General features: G+C 37.8%; 1 protein-coding gene across 1 annotated transcript in view; it reads left to right on the top strand.

Annotated features, from left to right (window-relative positions):
* Positions 1-23,126, top strand: part of CDK13 (cyclin dependent kinase 13) — a 42,140-nt gene that overhangs the window by 3,244 nt on the left and 15,770 nt on the right. The window contains exons 2-6 of the mRNA XM_084260400.1: positions 6,938-7,543; positions 10,677-10,844; positions 11,100-11,239; positions 12,833-13,003; positions 22,290-22,479. Of these exons, the coding sequence (XP_084116526.1) occupies positions 6,938-7,543; positions 10,677-10,844; positions 11,100-11,239; positions 12,833-13,003; positions 22,290-22,479 (1,275 nt within the window). The remainder of the gene's footprint in view (positions 1-6,937; positions 7,544-10,676; positions 10,845-11,099; positions 11,240-12,832; positions 13,004-22,289; positions 22,480-23,126) is intronic.

Here is a 23,126-nt window from a genome sequence, read left to right as displayed (position 1 = left end):
TGTGTTAGAGGACAGGTAGAGAAGCGTGGTTTTGTAGGTGCATTGTGTTTGTAGTTTTTTTCCCTGATGGTCATGAACGTGTGATTTGAAGCATGCGAGCTTAAATCTCCTGATTTTTTTTTTTTTTTAATATTGTTTCTGTGTGTGTAAATCTTCATTGAGCTGCATGCAGCTGACTTCAGGCCTTCCTCCATTTAAACTGTAATTTGCATCCTATCTTTAACAGCACATGGATAAATTACTTTGTTAACAATGCAGGTTGTCAGGTTTACTGGAGAGGGATTGGAATGGCTGAGTGAAAAGAAGGGGTTGCTGTATGTAGAAAGTGAGGCTGAACTGGCCTAATGTGGCATTCATTATAAAAAAATTGCATTTTCACAGAAAACAAAAAAAAAAAACCCAAAATGTGAAGACATAGTGTTTGCCTGACACGGAGAAATGCAAGCTGGTGTCTCCTTGCTTCCATGCAGCTATTACATTTATTGAGGTGACCTGTGTCATAATTGCTTTTTTTTTTTGCTTGACCCTGTGGTACTGCACCTAAAATGCTGAAACTTTTTTTGCTGTGTGTTTAGATGATGGTACAGTGGCCTTAGACTTGATAGCATATTAATTTCATGAAGGCAACAACATCTTGGAGCACCTGTCTTCTTCATCTGGATGATTTAAAGACTTAATTCTGGGCTTGTATCCAGCTATAATGGTGTCAAGACAGAAAGAACTTTGTATGTGACTAAGCATTCTAAGCTGTAAGGCTCTTTGCTATTTTCATTCTACATGTCATAGATGTGTCTTCTGTATTGTTACATAAGTTATCTGGTTATTTTGTTACGTAGAAAATGAGAATGAAGTGGTTCTGATGTGCTCAGGGAGCTTGTTTAGAGTGCTGATTTTTTCATCTAGGTGTCTGAGCTGCTTGAGGGAAACTTCTAGTAAACAGTTGAAGAGAAACAAGTGAGGTCAGCTTCACTCATTTGAACCCCTGGTTTTCCCAGGCTGCAGCAGCAGCAGCACGGTTGGTTGCTCTGAGCTAAGAGTATGAATTACAGTAGTGGCTCTTGCTCTGTGGTCTTTCAGTGAGGTTGCCTGGAGGTGGGTTCTGAAGAGAAGCAGAAGCTCTAGATGCAGTATTCAAATTCTCTTTGAATGGCAGTCTAATTGGTTTTTTATTATAATAGTAGTAAACACCTGCGTTTTGGGTAAACTGGTTGAGCTGTTTCCCCTTGTTGGATAAAACTTCTTGCTGTTGGTGGATTTGTATTATTGTATTTTCTTGTGAATAGTAGCACAGCTGTTCTAAACTAGCATGCACATTTTCAAAATGGAAATTCTTCTGTAATATTGAAACTATAAGGTATTTATTTCTCTGCTGGTAAGCTGACTGGATTTAAAACAGAAATCACTAGAAGAAAAGGAGGAGGGGAAGAAAACCCCATGGTTGACTAAAGAAGCAGTCTCTCTGTGGAAACTAGTTTAGGATGAAATTGTAGGAAGAGAATGCTATTTTCCATAATTTAAGTCGGGTCATATGCTACGTGTCACACATTTAATTTAGTTAGCTGTATAGATGAGTAATCACATTTTTCCAAATTTGAATATACCTACCCATCTGCTTAGATAAAAGTAAGTGGGTGGGGCACTACTAGCATAGTACTACTGCATGAGTGGATGTTGCTTATAGGAAAAATACAGGATTTCTTTTATTGTTGCTCTAAAGCCATCTCATTCTTCAGCTGTAGCTAGTCTGTAGTAGTGAGGCTCTGCAAAATATGGATCATATATGTGCAAAACTAAAGCGAACATAGAGAAAAGGGTAAAATATGTATTCAGCTAGTAAATGGCTACTTCATGGAGAAGACATGGTTTCATACAGTGATAGAAATAATTTTGAATCCAGTAATTCTGTTACATTTGGACTTAAAGGAGTAGGAGAAATATTCAGCCTTTTTTCTTCCTCGTTTGTTGAAAACACTTTTTTTTTTTTTTTTTTACATAAAGCTCCCTAATCTTGTTTAGTGAAAGTAGGTTTTCACTGTTTGGAATAGCTGTTTTTTTCCAGTGCTTATTGAGGCTCTTGCTCTTGTACTTACTCTGAATTTATTAAGATTTGTTTTGTTCATGGCAGAGGACTTTGCCTTTTGCCCAACTGCACTGATGTGCTTCTTGTTGCACTGCTGCTTTCCTTACTGTGGGAAGGGACTTAATTTGAAAAAATTAACCGTGTTTAGGGCGGAGCATTTGGATTGACTTGGCTTTTTGCTGGTTGATTATGTTGTGGTCAGAATTCTCATCTGAGAACATAGGGTTATAAAGCTGATTTAAGAAACAAATGAAATTAATATTCATAATTTTTCAGTTCTCCTACGCTGTATGTATTGGAGACCCTTTTAAAGATTTACGGTTTCAGTCAGCAAGGCGAGTTGTTTAGTCTTCATGCACAAAGCAGCTGAGTAGGTGGTCGGTTGCAGAGCTGCTTAGAATATAACCTTGAAGTAAGGGCAGGAGAAAATAAATAAAATTAATTAATAAGGTATGAAGTCAGAAAACACTACTATTGTTACGGCTTAAAAAAATGAATTATACATTTGCCTGCTAGAGTGGTGTGGAAAAGCTATACTGTGAGCTAGAACATTTTGTCAAGGTGGTTTATGTTACTGAGCAATATAAATGTCTTGGAAGATCTGCGATGAAGGCAATTGATTAAATTTAGGTCTCCCTTTTCAAATACAACATGACCTTACCATGCAGGGGAAGATGGTAGTGCTTAGTCAGGAGTGCAGCCTTCACTGGTAGCTAATGAAAGGAACCGGGTTACATGGGGTGTTTCTACCTCCTTAGGTCTGCTCCTTTTCTTGTTTTTCCACTCCTGTTCTTGTTAATCCCTTTGCGTTATGTCTTATCAGAAAGTTGCTGATGGAATCAGTTCCTTTGTTCAACTCTCTAGACCCTGATGTAGTCTGTGTGATATTATTTGCACTGAGTAGCCAGCTACACACATTACCTAGTGCGTTGGATTTAGCTTGTGCTTAAAGTGGTTAAGAAGAAAAGAGGTTTTCAAGTTTATAAACATGAGAAGATAACACGTGACACTGCTGACTTGTCAATGAAATGCAATGCTTTTTTTTTGATGTAAAATAAAGAGGGGGTTGGAATGAAAAAGGAAGAAGCACCCAGAAAAGTAGCATGGCAAAAAGTACAGCTGAGTGAGACCTGTTGCTTGGAAATGTGACATGTTTACCACTGTTATTTTTGTTTCCTTTGTGCTTTCAAATATCAACATAGTAAAATATAGCACTCCATTTTAAGTTAGTTTGGAGTTCTTTAGTTCTGTGCTTGAGAATGCAAGTGATAATAGTAAACTTGGGTTTTTTCCAATTCATTTATAAATGTACTGTTTGGTAGCTTGTAAGATAACAAGTGCAGTGCAATAGAGTGTTGCCTTTGGAGGAGGAATGTTGTAACAGTTTTAAAACTTGTAAATAATAACACTTTGATATCTTAAGTGGGTTTTAATACAGTGAATAAGTGCATGTATTAAGCAGAGAATGCTGGTTTGTTTTATGAAATCTAGACTGTTAGGCAAAAAAAAAAAAAAAACAAACCAAAACAAAAACCAACAGACTGTGATACCTAAACCAATTTTTTAATTATTTTTTCCCCCTAGGGGAAACATTCTTTTTGTTCTGAAAAATAGAGGAAAGCAATGCTGAGTTTTGGTTTCAGAGTGACTTCCTTATCTAGTGCTTTCTTCCTCTATTAGTGTCTTTAAATTTGCCTCTCCTCATATGTGTTTTGTAGATTATGTCTTGTATTTTTCTGGTTTTATTTTATAGCTACAGACAATGTTATGTAATTACTTCAATTTTCCTTTGCGGCTAATCTAGTTGTGCTCCTAGTCTCCTTTGTCGCTGTCTCTGGGGAAGGAAAAAAGCAGCTTTATGTAAAGAACTTAGTTCTAATGCAGGCTAGTCCTGCTGATACTTATGGGTTTTAGGCAAATCAGTTTTCTTTTTGTTCTTCTCCATTAGCAGTCATAGCTGACTGCTAATGGCGAAGTTTGGTAAAGGTAAATGAGGCAGAACTCCTGGGTGTGAACAAGAAGCATCAGAAGAAACTTAGATGAAATAGGGGGCTCTTGTGGTTTCTCCCTCTGTGAGTTACCAGCTGATGCTGGGGATTTGGATGTGGCCCTTAGGTTAGTACAATTCCAGTCTCTCCAGACATGGGGATAAGGATTGTTTTGTTGGGTGTGTTTGCCATTTGCAGTGCAGTTCTGTGTGGTGGTAGCCACTTTGCATTTGTTCCTCTGTACTATGCTAAAGCATGCTCCTAATTAAAAGTGAAATAGTTGGTGACAAATGTCAGATAAGGCAGTTTATACATGTGCACAGGCATGCACACATTTAATAGAAATCCGTTGGAAGACTTAGAGAGTACTGTGCACTTCACATGTCTCTCCTGGTGCTTTTTCAGGGTCTCAGTAAAAATGTTAGTGTCCTGTTAAATGGCAGACACTGCCTATTGTGTGAGCTGCTGTGACCTCATCTTTTATGTCAAATGAGCGTTGGCTCTGAACAGTGTGTGATGTATAAGGCAATATTCTACAAGCTTGTAAATGTCCATAGTTTTTGTCCTATTTTTAGAGGTGGAAGCTTGTATGTAAGTTTTGTCTAGCCTGGAAGATTCTCTTGGGACTTTTGAACTAACGCTGATGAAAGAAAGTGATATTTGAATATTTAAAAATATCATTAAGCCTGTGAAAACACTGGGTTTTTATCACTAACTCAGATAATTATCACTTTAACAAAGCTGTCTTTTACTTAAGATTCAAGGTTTGTCTCTTGAGTTAAAAGTTGCAGTTTTTGCTGTAACTGTTTGGCCTAGCTCAGTGGGTAAGGTACAGCAAGGGATTCTTGCAGAGGTCTTTGAGATGCTAAAGGAGGTTCTAGTTTATTATTAGCAGAGATGTGCTGTGTAATGCAACATTTTATTGTTTTACTGACATAAAATTAAATAATGAAAGACTTGGAAAAACTAAACTGGAGTAGGGATTATACTTGGTCAACATATTTCATAAATAAGGTACTATAATTTTAACCAGCTGTTAAAGACTCTAGATTTCCAACGTGATAAGTGTATTATTATTATTGTTGTTGTTTTTATTATTATTATTACCACCATCATCATCATCTGTCACTTACTATGCTGCTGTACCAGAAAATTCTGTAAAACCTGTTTACTGGTATAGAAATGAACTGTTATTTTGCAAGACTTGTCCTCATGTGGGGGTAGACTTTTTTGTTGTTTCTGCTTTCAAGGGCCTCTAGCCATTTAGATCTGTTTCAGTTTCACCTATCGAATTTTGAATTTCATGCTGCACTGTACAGTGTGCACACCTGCATGCTTTTTTGAATCTCTCCTACATAATTTTGACTTATCTCAATGAATTGTTATGTTGCTTTAGAAGTAAGACATTTTCTAATGCAGGAAAAGAGTGTAAATTTGGAAAGCAGTACATACACACACAAACTGTATTAAATACTCGATTAGTTGAAGTATTGTATGTGGTTTCTTGTGTTGATAACTAAATCTGAATTAAATTTAATTTTAGTAACAAATTAACATAGGTTTGGATAGTCCTGACCATAACTATTGTAGTTGGCCTTTTTTAAATCTTTAAAGATTTGGTAGCTTGCATGCCCTGGTGCTGTCTGAAGTTCTTCTATCTTAATTTGCTGTTGCTGAAATTTCTTTCTTTGTCCAGATGATGAATATTGTTTTATCCTGATTATTCTTTTTCTTCCCCTTCAAGTGATATACTTGAGAAATAGATTTCTATAAAACTTTAATCAAGAGAATACTTGTAAATCTGGTGAATACCGTTGCTGGTAGTGTGGTAAAATGGATTAAAGCCACCCCCCATTTCATTTATTTCATAACATTTCTGTGTGGTAGCAGTGGATTAGGCTACTTGTTCTTGTGCCCTTCACCTCAATTCTGTTTTTTTTTTCCTCTCTTCTTTGTTTTTTTTAATGAACTGAATCAATACTGCTGGGGAATTAATGATTGCTCTTTGAAAAGTTGAATGGGAAATGATTCACGTTAAATGGTATTTTTATAGAGTAAAAGTTTGTTTCTCTCCCTGTTAGGATTTCCCCCTGCCCGCATTCCTTCTCTGTTGTAGGTGGCTTAGATTTTTATTTAAGCTCCCCCACCACCCCCCTCCTTCTGTTGGTCTCTCTATTCTGATGCAGGCATAGCATAGGCCTGGTTGTGGATTATATTTGCTTATCAGTAGCTACAACAAGTATCAGGTACTTTTTGTTTGTTTGGGGAAAAGTATGCAATTAAATTTTTTGGAAAAACAAACGTTTTATTGCTGTCTTTCAGTTAGTTACTTTGTAGCTTTAGTATTCAGTATTTTTTTCAACAAAATGACAGTTGTGAAAGAGAAAATTTAGAGTTGCTAAAAATAGTTCTTCATTATTGTGTTTAGATTTTTCTTGTCCTGTTGTAACACTGATTTAATTTTTTTGAATTTGATTATGTAGCCAGCTGATTTTTTTCAAATATGCGTATGTTGAAGGTGTTTGCTCAAGATGCATAGGATCAGATTTTCTTTAAATGAGAAGAATAGCTGATAAGCAGTTAGGAAAAAGGAACACATCTGCCCTATAGGTATACTTATATTTTGCAGGTTTTTTTAGTGGGAGAAACTACTTACAAGAAAACTTTAAATTTTCTAGCATCCTATTGAGATCTAAAATCTCGATTTATTAACTGTTTAGGGTTTTTTTTAAGGTATGGTCTCCTATTTCATAGACTTTTGTTTATTCTTCAAGTATGGTGATGATGGTTGGTTTAAAACAAATAGTTTGTCAAAAAAGCAGCTAGACTAAGAAAGCAGCTAGACTAATTTTTAATCTCTTTGAAACAGGAGATCAGCGAAATCTCGAAGTAGAAGTCCATATTCATCAAGGCACTCGAGGTCTCGTAGCAGACACAGGTTGTCTCGATCCAGAAGTCGTCACTCAAGTATTTCTCCTAGTACATTGACTCTGAAGAGTAGCCTGGCTGCTGAGCTGAACAAAAACAAAAAAGCAAGGGCTGCCGAGGCAGCCAAAGCCAGTGCAAAGGCTTCCAATACTTCCACGCCTACTAAGGGAAACACTGACACTGCTGCAAGTGCACCTCAAGTGAACAATGTAAAGGACCTGAAGAAAATAAAAACTGAGCATACGCCTTCTCCTACGAGCAGTGTGAACTTGAAAAATGACAAGGCAAAGGCAAAAGTCTCACTTCCTGAAACAAAAGGGGAAAACAATTTAATTGCAGACAAAATTACTAAGCTGAAACCTGCAGCGGTTAAGGAGAATAAATTAACTGTTGTGAAACAGCCTCCAGTCACTGCAAAAGAGAAAAGCAAGCCGAGTACACCAAGTGTAGTAACCAAGGAGAAGGATCGAATTGTTGCACTACCAACCTCCACACTGCCACCCTTGCCTTTGCCTCCCACGCTGCCTGAAGATAAAGAAACTGATAGGTGAGTTCTGACATAGATTTGCTTTTTGGGGTTGTCTCGTTTTTTTCTTCTTTTATTTTTTTTGTTATTGTCTGAGTTCTTTATTTTTGCTGTCATTTCCTTTTGTAAACAAATACTGCTCAGGCTGATGCATTAGGTATTTTGTTCTCGTTCTTTGCTTAATGTGATGATTATTAATGAACTGAAGAAATTTGATTTAAAATAAAAATAAAGTGGTTCCCAGAGATGGATGCAGTCTAGGGGTTTTTTAATTAAAAGTACAGTAAAGAGACAATTTAAAGTTGCTGTTCCATAATAGTGATGGGATTAATGCAAAGATGCATTCAAGGATTCGGGATTTCAAGTTTGGTATGAACACATACATACTTGTGGGGAAAAGTTGAATTTAGCGAACATTTTTAAATGAGGGGTTTGAAGTGAAGATTCTAGTCTCTTTGGAAGGCAGTTGTATTTGTAGCTGTGTGTTATTTTGGTATAATTTATCTCAGAGCTCAGTATTATTTTGAGAATGTGTAACGAAAGTGAGGTTCATGTTTTGTCAGTTATGTTTAGAAGCATAAAAATCGGTCAATAGAGGAAAAAAAAGTCCATATTCTAATGTTTCTCTTGTGTTTGGTGGTAATTCAATGCTGTGTTAAACACTAGGATGCACAGAAGGCCTGGGCAAATAAATGCAACCTATTTGGTTTTTTTTTTTTTGATAGTAGTAGCAGGAGAAAAAAGCCTATCTCTTTTTCTTGCCCTTCAGTGCTCCAGCAAATGTCATTCCAGTTGTTCAGAATCACACCTCTGTATGTGGTGATTGTATGGTTGCATTTAAATTTGACAAAGCCACCCTCTCTATATAAATGGGTTTTTTGACATTTATTTGAGAGCAAGATTTATTGTTTTAACTAAAAGCTAGGCTAACTAGTTTAACTATATGACTGACTTGCAGTATTGTGATAGTGTGAAATGAGTTTTCATCTTGAAACTGTCTGATTGCTTCTCTTTATTAGTGGATTTTCAGTGCAATACCTGTTTTTAAGTATAACTAAACTGCACAGCGGAGTTAAACTCTGATTAAATGGTTCTGTCGGCACTTAGCTCATTCTCCTTTCCAGAAAAAGAAAGCCTAATGCTTGCAAACAGCTGCATTAAAATCGAAAAATAAATGACAAGTCTCTTACGCTTTGCTTAGTTTTGCCTGTGTGATGTTATAAACTTCATATCAGAATGGTTGTGATTACAAGTCATGATAAAGTTTAAGTCATCAACGGAAAGTGATAGATGTTTTAGAGGGAGGGAGTGCAAAGGTATTTACCTTGGGCTCAAAGTTAGGATGGGGAAATGGTGCCACCAAAGAAAGCTTGGTGCTAGGCTGAACTGGCTGATTCCTAATGTTGTGTCAGTTGTGTGTTTCAGTGAGAATCTGATAAACCCACAAATGAACTACCTAAAGGAACAAGCAGTGTTGCAAAACCACGGTATAGGCTAGCTGAAAAAGAAAACTGTTCTGTGGTCAATGACGTGTGATTTTTACATGCCTGGAAAAAGGTTGCTTTTGGTTGCCTCTGCTTTCATATAGCAATTTTAAAGTCTGTTTCAGAACCTCTCATATGTTGTACTTTTGCTAACACTGAAAGTTTGGGGGCAAACTTGTGAGAGAATATAAATAAATGAACTTCAAAGATAAGCGTTTTTCTTTATCATGGTAATTACATGTGCTGTCCAAAGGTGGTTTATTCTTTATAGCATGCTAACTATTATATTTGTGGTGAGGGCAGTATATGCTTCCTTGAGGTGCCTCTTTTAAATTCAGACGGTGGCCTCTTAAGAAGTGGTAGAAAACATTAAAGCATTCTGTTTTCATGGGGAAGCATGGGCATATACAAACCACTGGAGTGCTTTATTTAATTACATAAAGATTGCTAATTGCAATTAATATAAGAGAGAAAATATTCGGTCTCCGTGATGGGAGATGACAAGATCTTTCAATTTACAGAAGTTCTTGCTTTGTCTGTTAAATTAAATAGACTAGAAGCTGCAGAAAAAAAAACCCAGAAAAGGGTCCTAGAGACGAATGTTGACAATAGAATAATGTGCTCTGGCAAATACGACTATCTTGGAAAATGTCCCCTCAAAGCGTGACAGAAAGTTTTCTTGATGCAACGTGAAAATCTGAAATTTGGGGAGAGAAAACTGCGTGAGAGTCCCGTGGGGAAGAAACAGTTATTTATTTATGTAGAAATGGCTGTGGCTTTAAAACTGCTGGATATCCAGTAGCTGTACAAATCTAGCTAAACTGGAGGAAGTTCTGGTAAAATGGAACCATGTGTTTAAAAGAATAATCCTGCAGCAAGTATGGCTTCAGAATTTCCAAGTTGGAATGCAAAGAGCATCTCTGGAATTACTGTGTATAGGATTTGTTAAATTCACTGCTGTACATCTGTTTTGGGGATTTTTCTCAAGACAGAGATTGACTGTCAGTATCTATTACCTAATTATGGTTGATTATTAAAAACTGTCAGATATTGTTAACTCATGGTAGAAAAATATTTATTTTTTTTCACCTGATTTTTTTTTTCTCCTGACTTGATTTATATGTCATCACTAGAAATATGTTGAATCTGGAGTGTTTCAGCAAATACATGAGATTTGAATTTGTAAATGAGGTGGTGTGGACTGCCTTCTAATGCCCTGCAGTGGTACTGTGACCATGAAGTTCATTATCTCTTGAAAGCAAAATTACAGTGAACTGGATCAGGGTAATCTCTTTTATATGAGAAGTCAGAGTATCTATTTTGCTACTATGCCTCTGATGTCAGGAAGCACCTGAGCTATAAATATTCTTAGTAGTCTGAGCTTTAAGCTTAAGAGGCAGCTTGTATGGCAGAAGAAGTCTGGCTTGGTAGGGCTTGCTGTGTCACCTAACCTCAGCTTTCACCAGAAAGATCTGATTTCTGTAGAATTTTGATAGGTAGCTGTGCATCTTCCAGAGGGCTATTTGTGTTCCATTTGTAAAGCGTAAGTCAAAGTCCTGCAAATTCAAAGAGCAGAGATCTCAAGGTCTTGATCCCAGGAGGCTTTCCTTTATTTGTGTTAATATTCTACTGTGTTCAACTTACTAGCAAAATGGTTTCTTTTTTAATAGTTTGCGAGAAAATCTTTCTGTGAAGTCAGTTAAAGAAGCAGAGAAGAAACTTCGCCATCTGCTTGCAGACTTGCCACTTCCACCTGAGTTGCCAGGAGGAGCTGACTTATCCAAAAGTCCTGAAGAAAAGAAACCAACAGTTCAGTTACACAGCAAGAGAAGACCCAAGTATGTTCATTAGACATTTTTTTTTTTAAAGCCTGTGAAGCAAGTAGAAGTGATAATTGTTTCTTTAAAATATATTCTGCTTTTTAATGTGGGTTTTTTAACAATGATGCAGCTTGAATCAAACTGCACAGTTTACTGCCACTTGATGCTAAGGCAGTTATCTAATAATGTCTTATAAATATTCAGTGTTGAGGTTTTTTCAATGTTAAGACAAACCTTAGATTAGCTGTATTCTTAGAAATGTTTGTTTTCTAGAATATGTGGACCACGACATGGTGAAACTAAAGAAAAGGAAATAGATTGGGGAAAGCGCTGTGTGGATAAATTTGATATCATTGGTATTATTGGTGAAGGCACTTATGGGCAAGTTTACAAAGCCAGAGATAAAGACACAGGTAAGTTTGGGTTTGTTTGGGGTTTTTTTAAAGGTAAATGTGGTCTTACAATTCTAAAATAAACATGATATTTTGGTTTTGTTTTTATATTGAGTAAAATGTAGTATTCTGCCCTCTGCTGTCTCTAATAGTCACTAGCTGATAGTAGGAAGAGAATCTGCCTCTGGGCGGCACAGCCCTAAAGCATTGCATATTGGATATTTTTCTTGCAGTAAAACTAACTTTACAACAGTGAACATAATATTTAAACGTCATGTTAAACTATTGCACAAACGAACAAGCAGTCACCACTGTGATACTCCAGAATGTTGTCACTACTTCTAAATAGATTATGAGTTGAAATTGATTCTTTGTATGTGCTTTATGTTGCTTGATCATTTTGGTTTCAATTGGTGATTCTCTGTGTGAAGCTTGCCCTTCTGGCTTATTTGTGCATGCTTTGAATGCCAGGTAATTTTCTGCTTAAGCAGTAACTGAATCACATAGGGTCACATACCAGTCTCAGTTCCTTCTTTCTGATCTCCATATAATTATAATTCCTTCTTCATTCTTCACCTGTGTTTGTCCCAGTTTGTAAACTTTAGTCTTTAAGTTGAACTGTCATGGATGCTACTTTTTACCTCCTACCTTGGGAACCATTGCAAATCATTGTTAGGAGCTTCTTCCTGCTCTCCTGTGATTCAATTAATTGCACATTTAACTTAATTCTGTCATAACCATATTGCTTCTTTGGCAAGCTTCACTTTATTAATGTGTGGCAGCCATTCCTTAACCTCCAGTAGAAGTTGTTTGCATTGAATGGGTCCATGCAGTTACAGCAAACCTTTCGTTAGCTTTCTTCCATTAAAATCCTGTGTAAAGAGTGGAATTCTGGTGTAGGGTAAGATCTTTTTAGAGCTTAGAAAGATACCTCTGCTGTCAATACACTTTCCAGACATAGAGAAAAACTCTCAAGAACACAGTAGTTAAGCTGGCATACAGTCTTTAGATGTCTTCCACCATGCTTCAGCCACTTTGCAGAATTTAGCTTTGTCCAGCCCAGCCTGCAGTAAAATAATAAGGAAAATTGCTCCTCACTGTAAACATAGCGGTGACACTTCTGCATGTAGGAAGTATACTGCTGAATTTCAGAACTGTTTTGTTTTCTGCCTTGTGTCTTGAACTATGTCGTGTATCTGGCAAGATACATGCATCCCCACCTATGGCGATGTAGTACCTAAGAAATCCAGAGCAGACATAGGCCTCTGTCTCTAAAGCTGCTGTTAATAATCACTCTTATATGGCAATTTATTGATAGACCCAATATGAAATATCAGGACATGGGTGAATGAGGTATGTAGAAGGAAGAAGACAAGCCTTGCAGTGGGATAGTTGAAAATGCTCATTTACAGTTTTGCTTCTCCATGTGATTGTTTCCCAACAATGGTTGGTTTATTCTATTTCTGTTCAGTTTAGTGGTTGGTGCAAGTGAGGTTATTCCATTCAGAAATAGTAACAAATGGGAAGGACTTTAAGCACAAATGAACAAGCCCAATACGAAATCTCATAGCCTGGTTGCTAATCTTAATGTTTTTTATTGCAATTTTGTTTTAGGGGAAATGGTGGCACTAAAGAAAGTACGTCTGGACAATGAAAAGGAAGGGTTTCCAATTACAGCTATTCGAGAGATTAAGATTCTTCGACAGCTTAATCACCAAAGCATTATCAACATGAAGGAAATAGTGACAGATAAAGAAGATGCTTTGGACTTCAAGAAGGACAAAGGTATGTACTCTGACACGGATAGCTCTTTTTGGTCTTGTCTTAATACAGTATCCGTGCTGGATTTGAAGTTCAGTTTCATTTGAAAATGTTTGTAAATGGTGATGCTTGGCAAGGGAATTTAATTTTTATTTAATTACTAGTAGAAGTCATTTAAGTCAACTGTGCCTTTTTCTCATAAAAACATGCTTTGCAAAAAATTACTTGGTTCCAGTTTTGCAGGCGAGGAACAGATGTTTGACTCCTTGTCAGGCACGTTATCATGGAGGTCACCAACAATAGGAAGCTCTTAACTGTGAGCTTTTTTAGCCTTTTAATTTTCCTTGAAGTATTGTATCATTTAGACTGTTGTAGGCTCAATGCTAAAGAGTTGGTTTTCATTGTAGGCCTCCATTGTATTGGAATTGCGGTTCACTTTTTTCTTGGTTGGGTACGTGTGTCTTGAAGGCTAGAGGCAAGGTTTGCGTGGTGGTGGCTTTTTTTTTTCCCAAAGCACGCAGACTCTTACTTTTTAGGTTCCTTCAGTTGTAAGTCTGACTTGTTAGAGTTACTGCAACCTCCTTAGCTTAGAGAATCAAGCAGAGTGGAAATCATGCGGCATTGTTGCTTGGTACTTTGGATATTGGTGTGGTCATTTTGTCTTTGGATGCCATTTCCTTTTAGGTCCAAGCCTATCATTTTGAGGTATTTTAGTGCCCTGTGGGCAATATGATAAAGTGTTTTGGCTGAAGGGTGGTGTTTGGAACATGGTACCTGTGCTTCTTCCTTGCTTTCTTTCCCTCCCTGGATTTCTATACAGTATGCCCAGCACCAGTGTGGGTAGGAAGCACCGCATGTACTGCGTAGCCAGCAGAAGCACCAGGTGACATTGTGATGAGTCAGAAGATAGCTGTAAAAATTAAACAGGAATTTGTTTGGGCTATCTTTTCCCTAGCATCTTTAGAAAGTGTAATACCTTGAAGGGTATGCAGCACTGACAAGCTTTTTTGTTGTGTTTCAAAGTAGGAGGCACCTACCAAAAGAGTTCCTCTAGATACGTGCAGGTTCAGTGGTCTGCACCTACTCTGAACCCTGACAGTCTGCAACAGTCTGTTCAGGCTTTTCATGTGAATCCTGTGCTGAGTTTTAATTAGGTCTAACCTACTTGGCTAATGAGTCCACATTGAGCCTTGACTTAATTCTTAATGACTCATTAATTAATTTTCTCCCTTTCTGTTCAGTTCCATGTCTGGGATTGAATTGTAGAATTTTTTTTGTGCGCTTCAAACTGTGCCACATTAATTTCAAATGTTTTGGGTTTTTTTCGTCCAAGTCTCTATTTGTGCTTTTGATATTACTTTCAATTTATTTTCGCATTCTTAGTTAACAGTTTATTAAAACAATTACATTTTCAGAAAATTTGCAAGGGAAGGGGCTTCTCTGGAGATGCTAGAATAAAATTAGTTTGTGATAGTCTCTTGAAAGCATTAGCATGATAATGAGACTCTGCTATTATGATTTGTCTGTGAAAAGATGGAAGTTATTATTTTTTTCAGGCACTGCATTCTGTATTTCTCTAATGAGTAGTTCATTGTGAGATAGGGATTTATAGCTGAGATGTTGTGAACAAATTGTAGTCGACACAGGGAACAATTGCAAGTGGAAGGAAGTTTGGTCATTTTCACGGTAAACCATTACAAACACAAAAGTAGGTTGCTTGGCTTAAGAAGGGACCATTATAAAAGTGGTAGTGACGTCTTACTCTGGCAGATCTTACAGTAGGAGTGGTGTTTTGTTCTCTGAGCATACTTCTGCGTAAGGTATGTTATCTTATCATTGGAATTATAGCTCTTAACAAAAAAACCCAAAGAAACAAAAGACCACCCTGCTTGATAATCCCGTTTGTAAAAGTAGAGAAGGAGAACACTTCTGCCAACACGTTAGTATGAGTGAAGTTAATTTTGTGTCTAAGGAGGCCTATCATATCCTGATCTGTGGCTTGTCTGATGGCTCACTTAAGGGTGTTTTAGGTTGAATCTCAGTAGTTTAGAATGCAGCAAATGTTTTTTCTGATAGTTAGGTAAATATCAGGTACACTTCTACAGTACTTGTTTTAAGGATACTTTTTAAGGTAGTAACATTGGCCTGCAACCCAGCAACGGCAGGGCTTGTACTACTTTGTGCTGATACTTTGAGCTGTGGTACATACTCAGAAGTTCGTAAGGCATAGGATTATCTGATGTGTCTCTATTTTTGTGTGTTTTACTTTTAAAGAAAGTGGAATAAAGGTGTGTGTGCATTATCTTGGCCAGCTTAGATTCACAGAATGATAGGGGTTGGAAGGGGACCTCTGGAGATCTAGTCCAACATTCCCCTACTAAGGCAGGATCACCTATATCGCACAGGATTGTGTCTAGGTGGGTCTTGAGTATCTCCAGAGGAGACCACAGCCTCTCTGGGCAGCCTGTCTTAGGGCTCTGTCACCCTCAGACTTTTTTTTTCTTAACTTCAGATAGAACTTCCTGTGTTCCATTCTGTGAATGCTGCCCCTTGTCCTGTCAATAGGCACCATGGAGAAAAGTCTATCCCTTTCCTCTAGACAGCCACCCTTTAGATATTTATAAGCATTGATAAGATCACCTCTCAGTCTTCTCCAGGTTTCTGAGCCTGTCCTCATATGAGAGATGTTCCAGTCTCCAGTCATCTTTGTAGCCCTCTGCTGGGTACTTTCCAGTAGTTTTGTCTGTCTTGAACTGGGGAGCCCAAAACTGAATACAGTACTCCAGGAGGACAACCTCCCTTAACCTGCTGGCCATGCCCCTCTTAATGCACACTAGGATATCATTTGCCCCATTGGCCATGAGGGCACACTGTTGGCTCAGAGATCCACCAGGAATCCCAGGTCCTTCTCCATGGAGCTTCTTCCTAGCAGATCAGACTTAACTTGTACTGGTGCCCAGGTGGAGGACCCTACAGACCTATGCAGGGTATAAGTGTGATAAGAACAGCTTTAATAGGGAGCTCATTGAAGCAGTGTCATATGTACGTTGTTAAGGGTATTTCCATCTGGAAGCACAGCGCATCAGTTGGTTGTGTAGGCTGGGTACATATGAAGCCGAGTGGATGATCTGTGGATCTGCTGTATTGAAGATCTGAAGCTTTTACCTTTGCAGCTTTCATTATGTGTAAGACCTGCTTAATGGTAGAAGAGCATTCCTGATTAGTAATGGGGAATGTAACATCTTGATTCTGAGGCACAGTCCTGCCAGGTAAAATGTATGTTTGGTGTGGCAAGGACTATTAGTTTTGTATGTTTCTCATGTAGGCTTTCTTTCCTACCCATCATTCAGAGGGGGACAGGTGAGCACACAAGCTTAGGGATGGGAACACATGACTCAGTTTGTATTCTGTCTTGTGTGTATATTTGCGAAACAGCTGACTTACAATTTGAACCTACTGCCAAAACCTTCTGTGCTTCTCTCAGGACATAAAACCTCCTCTGACACTGATGAGTTGAAGTTTATGTTAATTTTTTTTTCCTCTGGTTATTATTGTTGAAAATGTTTTCTTATAGTGAACTAGTGCAGGAGCCATTGTGGGTGTCAGTCTTGGACAGTTTTAGAAGCAACCTGATGCTGTTGGTACTTAGGACCAGGTCTGCTGGCAACTAAACTTGCTTTTGCTTTTTATTTTTGTTTGTTTGGTAGTAATTTAATTTGAGTTCATATTCATGAACTTCAATTCGTGTCCTTCTGGAGCAGGAGAATTGTACTTCACAGAAGCTGTTCATCTTAGCTTTTTTTTAATGTATGTGGGGGAGAGAATTTGGTTTACGTTCCCTGTAGAACAGTAATTGAAGAAAACAAGATTTAAAACAGCAGCTGAAAACATAAGAGCTATTTCCTAGGTATATTCAAATCAATACACCTCATAAGCTACATTTGCTGAGCCTTTTCATTGGTTGTAAAATGAATAATTGGAAAAAAGGCCCTTCTCTAGTCTTTTTTTCAGCTCTGGTTTGTTTTCAGTGAGTCTGCAATACGTGTGCCTTAGATGTCTTTTCTTTTTTTATTTCCTCCTTTGGGCACCTGAGATGGCCCTTCAGTTCTCAGTTGCCTTTTAATCAGCAGGGAGCTGTTTGCCAGTGCTTGACAGTCAGGCTATGGGACCGCCATGATCAACACATGGAGCGTGCATGACTTCACTTTTGTTGCTGTGAATGTAAAACCAGTAGGTGTACTGACTGACATCTCCCCTTCCTTTTGTCTGGAATACTCATTCTCAGTTGCTAACCTGAAGGAGGATGTAAAACTTTGTGCAGAAGACTCTAATAAAAAAAAAAATCCGGTTAACATCACAGCTTTTTTTCTGCATGTGGATTATCTGTTTCAGTTGTGTGTGTGTGTTTCTGTAATTTTATGATCTAAATTTACTTTAGGTAGCATAATTATTAAATCAATTTGCACGACAACAAACATTTTTAGGCATGAAGTCTATTTGTCCTAGCATTACTGAAGTGCATGTATCAAAAAGACACTTTATCTCTGTGGGACATCATCATATGATAAACAGGTTACTTTCTCGCAGCCCTGGAGGATTACTTGATCTGTCTGAAAGCTTGTAGTTTGGAAGGAGTCTGTGACAGCGATCATACAGTCGTCAGGGTATTTCAGTTCTGGGGTCTTTCTCTACTTGTATCATATCTGGCTTTCTCTGAGTTTCCTGGGAAGCTAACTGATCTGAGTTTCAGAAATCTCTAATAATCTGAACCTTGCCTTGCTGCTCCCAAAATAACTGTGACAGAAGCTTCTTACCCAAATAGTTTTTGTGCTATAGCCAAGTTACCGGGAATAGTGTGAATGCTTGAGTGGCGGTTCCCTTTTGTGCTCTGTCTGGAATGAGTGCAGACCTAATTGCATGGCTTTTCAACTTGATCCTTGTTATGTCAAATTGAGAAAAATCCCTGATTCTTAATCAAAGATTTCCTATATGTTTGGCTTACTTTTCCTCAGCTTTTAAGCTTTTTGTTCAGTTTCATATTTCCATCTGGTATACAATGAAACATGGGCAGTATTTACTCTCGGGGCTGTAGTATGCCCTTGGCACGTACATCTGTTTCAGAACATGCTTCCATGTGCGTGCAGTTCAGGTGGCATTTGCATTCGAGAGGAGAATGCAACTGAACTTGCAGTGGGAGAATAACAATATCATAACTAAAACCTTAATATTTGGTGAAAATGTAAACAAAAGTTTATTAAAGTTTGTCTTAAGCAGAAAATTTTGCAATCTCTAAATGGAAAAATGAGTGTAGTAGTGATGCTTTCTTTAGTTTGAAAGTGATTAAGTCACTGGCTATGCCTTTTAAATTTGAGAAACTAATAAACAGGTTTGTAAAATGTGCGTAGAAAGAAAAGATTGATGTTTTAGGTGACTTCAAGGAATTCACATGTAAGGTACTTCAAGGAATTGCTGAGAGATTTCTTCCTTTTCAAGTTCTGTTTGATATTCTTTGTAAAACTGCTTTAGAATAGAATGTTTCATGAGTACTGATCCCCCCTGATTGGAGTTAATTAACGTATTGAATAGAAAAAGCTGAGGAGGCTTGTTAGCAAAATTAAAATCTGGTGGAGCCTCATTCTGAGCAGTGAGTGTACAACAAAATGTTGAAAACCTGTTCTACACCTCAGCATTGTGCATACCATGCACTGAGGCAGGGATCCTTTTGTAACTTCAAGCATTTTTGTATTTCAGGATAGGATTGTAATGCATATATACAGGGATTGAATTAAAATTTGTACCTAAGGCACCTCTGGTCTCCCAGTTCACCTGAAGTTATATTTGGGAAATACTTGCCTAAAATGTGTCATCTGTGTAGGCTTTTGGATCACTTTCCCCTGCTTCTCCCTTTCCCATGCCATCCAGCCCAGCATTTGTTATCTTAATTTGGGAACAAATCTGTAACTTGATGTCCTGCTTTGGATTTGTGTTGTTAGATGATAGTTTTAAAAAAATCCAGAACCTGCCTGTGTGACCAAAATACAAAGTATTTTTTGTGTAGGGTTTTGGCCCTTCAGAAAAACCTTTGTATGTTACAGATCAATGCCATGTCTTGTTGACTTCCCATTTTGTATCAATAGCTTTAAACCATTATATCCCTGCTCATTTTGTGTTTTGATTCAGACAACTGCTACTGTTAGAGCTCTGTGGATGAAATACATGAACCAGGAGGAGAAGTATCACAGAATAACAGAATGGTTCGGGTTGGAAGGGACCTTAAAGAACATCTAGTCCAACCCCTCTGCTGCTGGCAAGGACACCTACCACTAGATCAGGCTGCCCCAAAGTAGGCAACGTTACCACTGTTGAGTTGTTCCAGCGGCTGCTGCATCCACGTGCAGTGAAGTTAAGGTTTCATACTATCTCGGTAGATGAAAGAATGGAGATGAGCTACATGGTGATAGCAAAGGAGATGGGTCACCCAAGGCACTAAACCACTTAGTGCTTTGTTGCAGCATGTGGAAACAGACTGTTGGCTTCCTCTCATCCCAAGGGTACTTACTTACTGGGGAGTATAGGTCTTTAACATAAAAGTGGTTGAGTAACTTTCAAGTCAAACAAGTAGTTTTGTGTTCATTTGAATTGCATTCACTTTACTGTAACAGAACTATAGGTGTTAACGCTGCTTTCAGAAACATGAAATTTGAGCAAAGCTAGCATGAAACAAAGGGTCATTTTAAAAATGTAACCTCCAAGTTAATAGTCTTGGCCTCATAACAGACAAAATAATTTATTTCCTTTGCTTTCTCTTCTGAGAAATGGGTATTTGTGTTGCATTAGCTCTGATTAAACTAAAGGATGCTGTAAATTTGAACTCAGACTGTGTCATAATAAGCAGACTTCTGCCTGTGCGCAGTTTGCTTGTGAAGTCTTCTATGACTGTTTCCTCCTTCCTGACTATCTACAGCTTCTTTCCCTGTTAGGAAGGATCAGATCCCCCAGTCTGATGAAAACCAATGGAGATTTGAAAGCATCAAGTGCAACAATGTAACTCTTCTTGACTGTAACTGATTTCTATCAAAAAAGGAAATTGTGTTTGCCTAGAAATAAACTAACTGAAGTTTCACTTCAGTTTGTAGTACTTTTTCATCTACAATCACTTCCAAATAGTTTCAGTAATAGTTTCTCATAACCAACAAAGAAGATTCAGCTTTTTAAAACAAATGCTGACATTGTGTGTTGGTAGTAATGCATAAGCATAATGAATCTGTGCATTTGCTCTTGCTCTAATATGGAAGGAATATTTAGCATTTATATTGTTCTAGTATGTGCTTCTTAATGAGAGTTGCAGAGAATAATTGGATGCTATATCCCAGGAACTACTGTTTTATTTATGAATTGTCTCTACTGTTGTCAGCTTTCGTTCTTGCATGAGGGTAATCACAGTTGTGATTCCTGGTTATAAATAATGGTGAAAAATCCCACGACCTAGTAGGCAGAGCAGGAAATTGCTCAGGGCGTGGAGTCTACTTTGCATACAAACAAGAAGACCTGGGTTCAGCTGTTCTCACTAAACAGCTCTGCAATCCCACTGACTCATCCCAGTCTTCCTCCTTGATGTGTACACACAGTGTAGCCTGCTGCCATGACAGAGTTAACGTTCCTTTGTATTCCAGAGCAAGAAGATACTAAGATCGTTGGTATTCAGTTTTGTTCAGCTGATGCCCTCTGAAGGGCATATCTAGATCATTCTGGCATTGCAGCATTAATATCAGGTGTTTTGTTTCAAGGCATCCTAAAATATGTCATGGTTCATACTTCAGCAGCTGTCAGTGAAGTAGACCTAACACCAGATTGGCAGCTAAAAGACTAAGATTAGGAGCCTCTCTGCTGAACTGGTCAACTGCAGTTTAGTTACGCAAGAAGAGAAAGAACTTTTGGTTCTTTCTGGCTCTTAATACTTCCTTTCTTTTTGAAGTGTTTGGTTTGGGTTGTACCTGTTTGACCTACCTCCTTTTCCACTTCCTCTGTGCACCACAACAGGGGTACTTTACAGTCAGTATTTTGCTTCCTCCATATAATATACAGCAGGACAAAAGGACCTAAATTAAAAATTATGAACCTGGAGTGCCTTATGCAATGGCCCATGGTTTAGCTGCTTTACACTGATCTTTTTTTACAAGTTTAATACTCTCTGTGAGTAATCTTTTCTGGTTTTTAAATAGCAGATGGACTTAGCACTCTTTCTTCCCTTTTCAGCTACTATGCAAGAAGACAAGTCACTAGAACTTGGCTCTGTGTGTGCGTGTGTGTACTTTTTGGCTAGCTGACTTCTCATCGTTGCTCCAGCACTTTCACTAGCATCTGAAATGAACTTCTTGTTTAGGAACTAGAGCCTGCAGTGGGGTTTTTTATTGGGCAGAAGCTGTCTGCACTTTAGGTGGTTTTGAAATCTCTTTGGGGAAGGCTTCTGAAAATGGAAGGTAGATGGACCCACTTGAATGTGCTTTTTCTGCATTGCTATCTGTATGTACTCTGCAGGGACTGAGCCGTATCTCTGCCCCAAGAGTTGAGAAGGAGGAGAAAAATTACATACTAAGAAGTAGATTGTTCTGCCTGGAGATTGGTTATTGCTGCTTCTGCAACACTCAGCAATTTTACTCTTTAAGAATTCTTACGTATATCAAAGAGCCTTGGTTTTAATAGCCTTGTCTGTGGAATTGCACAGGCTAATGTGAGATTAGACCTGATTCTACTATGCTTAATATATGTGTGTGGCAACTTAGAATATGAGCTCATCTTTGTAGAGCTGCTGTTGCTAGTAGGTTAGTTCTGCTTTCATATTTTGCCCTTTGAAAAGGGCGGGCTTGTTTCTGACACAATTTCACCCTGAAAGCTTAAAATCAGTAACCAAATCATGCCAGATGAACTAATGCCCTACATATTTTGGTTCTCGATTTCCCCACAAACTTTACACAGGGAATTTTAACCCAGTTAATTTTTCTTTAAATAACATAGAGAGTATACATATGTACCTAGATTAAAGTGCCGTGTGCTGGGTTGGTATTTATTTTCACAAATATTTGATTAGAATAATTATTTACATGAAAAAACCCATTGTCATAACATTTTACAGCACTGTCCTTCATTTTTGTTATTACACATTAGGTACAGCTATAAATAATGAAGGAAATGTAAACAGTTGTGTGAAAAATATTTCCAACTTTCAAAAGTAGGAAGCAGCAATACATTGGACTACTGTTAAATCCATTTATCTCTACGTTTCTCCTCCCCTTTCCCTTTTATTTCCTAGGTGCATTTTACCTGGTATTTGAATATATGGACCATGACTTGATGGGACTGCTGGAATCTGGTTTGGTTCATTTTAATGAAAACCATATTAAATCATTTATGAGACAGCTGATGGAGGGCTTGGCCTATTGCCATAAGAAGAACTTTTTGCACAGGGATATCAAATGTTCAAATATTCTACTAAATAATAGGTATGGATATTACTTGAAGTATATAAAAATTGTATGTTAACAGCATCTCTAAATCTCTCTTCTAATCTTTGCATTTCACCTGCTTAAATCATTAGCAAACCTTTTTTACATTGCCTGGTTTCTTTAAAATCAATTGCTAAGTACTAATCTGGTCATGTTACTGTTCAACAATGGCTCCTGCAATTATTTGTTAAACCTCCCTGTGTTCAAAGAGCAGGATTAAAACTTGAATCTTTTAGGTCAGAGCATGGGGGGGAAATTAGCTGAGTTCAAATACATTAAAGCAGAATTTTAGGAAATAAATGTTTGATGTGTATTCTTTTTTCTAAGGTGAAGTGTGGTGAGCCTGGTTCTTTGTGACATAATTCTGAAGTTCTTGTCTTCATCTGTCAGGATAATGCTTGAAAAGAATATTCAACCAGGCATGTGTAAACATGCTTTGGCTAGCAGTTAGAGGCATAATGAAATGGGAAGAGGAGTGTTTCTTACTCTTGGACATACAAAAAAAAATAGTAAGCAGGCTTTTGTTCAGTGTGCAACAGCAGCAAATAAAGAACCTGTGCAAAGATAATGGATAACATCAGTACAGAACTGTTCATCAACTCCATCAGAACTAGAGGTGGCAAGCAACCACAAGAGTGAGGTTT

This window comes from Gallinula chloropus (assembly GCF_964237585.1).
Source record: "Gallinula chloropus genome assembly, chromosome: 2".
NCBI classification, from domain to species: domain Eukaryota; kingdom Metazoa; phylum Chordata; class Aves; order Gruiformes; family Rallidae; genus Gallinula; species Gallinula chloropus.
This window is presented reverse-complemented; position numbering and strand designations above follow the sequence as displayed.